The sequence below is a fragment of the Arachis ipaensis genome, chromosome B07, assembly GCF_000816755.2.
Source record: "Arachis ipaensis cultivar K30076 chromosome B07, Araip1.1, whole genome shotgun sequence".
Taxonomy (NCBI): domain Eukaryota; kingdom Viridiplantae; phylum Streptophyta; class Magnoliopsida; order Fabales; family Fabaceae; genus Arachis; species Arachis ipaensis.
The window spans coordinates 17,948,321-17,951,039 of record NC_029791.2 but is presented as its reverse complement, the minus strand read 5'-3'; the positions used below and the strand labels follow the sequence as shown (position 1 = coordinate 17,951,039).

The 2,719-nt window shown below is 40.7% G+C and overlaps 1 protein-coding gene across 1 annotated transcript; it reads left to right on the top strand.

Moving 5' to 3' along the window:
• LOC107606827 lies at positions 1,044-1,825 on the top strand. The gene is made up of 2 exons (XM_016308841.1): positions 1,044-1,424; positions 1,466-1,825. The coding sequence occupies exons 1-2, from the start codon at positions 1,044-1,046 to the stop codon at positions 1,823-1,825; spliced, it is 741 nt and encodes a 246-aa protein (XP_016164327.1).

The following is a 2,719-nucleotide window of genomic DNA, read 5'->3' as shown; positions in this document are numbered from 1 at the left end:
TTACTAAACAAATTATTGTTGTTTATACTTTAATTTTTTTTTTTGTGGTTTTTCACGATATCTCTAATTCGACATGTCAATGACTAACCCATCGCGGATTAGAGCTCCATTTAACGGTTTGTTAGCTAATCAGTTGCTTCATGCATAAAACGATATTCGAAATTCTGATACTTATTTAAATGGACTAATGAGCTAATTGTTAGACCAACTGAAGTTTGTTCATTTTTTATTTAATTTATCAAATATAGATACTACACTTTTTTTTTTTACTTGGTATGGGCCGGACACTGACCCACAGCATAAGAAAGCAAAACGCTAATAAACCAAAACACACTAATCATACAATTCAAACAGCAACTCAACTACCTCTTAACTCTCTTGCACCTAACTATAAGTTCCCATAAAAAAGTTTGAGAAAGAAGTGAATCTGCGATCAAATGTTACTAGTTGACTTATCTTATTAGGGTTGAACGAGGGAGATTCTACTGCTCTGGAGACTCGGGTCTTGACAATTTCAGGCTTTTGCCCGATCTAAAACACAATGCCTTGATCCATGTGACTTGTTTTTCTTCTTTTTCTAGACCTTGCTCCTAAGTACTACTGCTGAAGAATGTCAGTGGTATCAATGACTACTGTTAAAAATTTAGGCGATAAAAATCGATGCGAAAGTAGAAGCGTAATAAAATGAACAAAATTACATAAGAAAAATTTACGTGATTTGGCTTAAAATCTACGTTCATAGATAACGCAATAACCAAATATTTAACTAAGCAATACTCTAACAAACCCATATTTCAAATATCTGTTTTATATGATGAAGAGGTGGATATTATGACGATCTTACAAGAGCAGAATGAAGAATTAGCGGTGAAGAGAAAGATGGCAAAACAAAAAGAAAAGGCACGAAGAAGTCGGCCAAAGAATCTCAATAAGGTTAGTAAAAATGTTGTTAAATGATTTTTAGCTGTTGGAATATTCGGGGGTTGAGGGGAGATGGCAAATTGAGTATGATAAAATTTTTGAAGAACTGTTATAAGCTAAATATGTTAGGTTTGGTTGAAACTAAGAGGCAGGTTTTTACTAAATTTGATGTTGCAAGAATCTGGGGTTATAGTTCTGTGGGATGGGAGTATGTGGAGTCGGCAGGGGCCTCGGTGTTCAAAGCCAACAACTGTTATAAAGGGGAGAGATGGTTGTGCGTTGAGGGAGTGATGATGAAGAACAATTTTAATTGTGCTTTTTGTTTGGTGTATGGGGCGCATGAGAGGGACGCGAAACGAGTTGTATGGGAGGAGTTGAGTTATGTTGCGAGTCTGTGTCATGTGCCTTTCTGCTTCTTCGGGGACTTCAATGAGATTCTACATATCGAAGAGCGCAAAGGAGCTAGTAGTTTACCGATGTCAGCAGAAGAGTTTAGAGATTGGGTACATGATATGCAGTTGGTGGACTTGCAACTGAATGATAGGAAGTTCACTTGGTTCAGGGGTCGGTCTGCAGTCAGATTGATAGGGTCTTGGTTAATATCGAGTGGGTTGAGGAATTGCCTGATGTTCGACTAAAAGGTGGGCCTAGAGGGTTGTCTGACCACTGTCCGTTGATTGTGGAGGATAAGAGAATTGATGCTGGACCCCGACCTTTCAGAAGTCTGGATTCCTGGTTTACGCATGAGGGTTTCCTGAGCATGGTTAAAAGTGAATGGAGAAATTTGGGAGATGCTCAGTTCACTAGTAAGTTGAAGGCTTTGACGGGTCCTCTACGATTATGGCACAAGAAAAATTTCGGGGACATGGATAAGAGACTGAAGACGTTAGAGGAGGAGATTTAGAAACTGGATGATATGGTTAGTGAAGGAATCTATGATGGTACGACAGAGGCTAGAAGGAAGGCGTTGATGAGCTAGGAAGGAGCTACACTGGAAGCAGATGTCCAGGTCTCAGCATAGTAAGTACATGGATAAGAATACTAGATACTTCCATAACATTGCCTCGGCTAGAAGACGGAATAACAGGATTGATGCTCTGATGATTCATGGACGGCTAGTGCGGAATCAAACAAGAATAAAGGTTGCAATTAGAGGGTTTTATAAGGAACTGTATCGGCAGGAATCTCTTCCGAGGATTGGCTTTCAGGATGGGTTGGTAAGACAGATTGATGAAGCAGAGGCTGTAGCTTTGGAGGTGATGCCGTCTGTGGAGGAAATTAGGGAGGCAGTGTGGGATTGTGAATCCTCTAAAGCCCCGGGTAGTGATGGGTACTATCTGAACTTTATCAAACGGTGCTGGGAGGATATTGGCCATGAGTTCACTGTAGCGGTGATGAATTTCTTCCAAAGGGCTAAGTTACCAAACGATGTAAATGTCACGTGGGTGACGTTAGCTCCAAAGTTTGTGGGTGCTAAAGAGATCAAGGACTTCAGACCGATTAGTATGGTGGGATGTGTGTATAAGGTGATCTCCAAGGTCTTAGTGAGGAGAATGAGAACAATCATGCCAGAGTTGGTAGGCGAGACACAGAGTGCTTTTGTTAAGGGTAGGAAGATACATGACGGCGCCCTCATTGCCTGTGAGACAGTTCAATGGCTTAAGTCCAGGAGAAAGAAGGCGGCAATCATAAAACTAGACTTTCAGAAATCCTACGATAGAGTTAGATGGAGCTTTGTGGACATTGTGCTTCAGAAGATGGATTTCGGTCAAAGGTGGAGGAATTGGGTGAAAGAGTG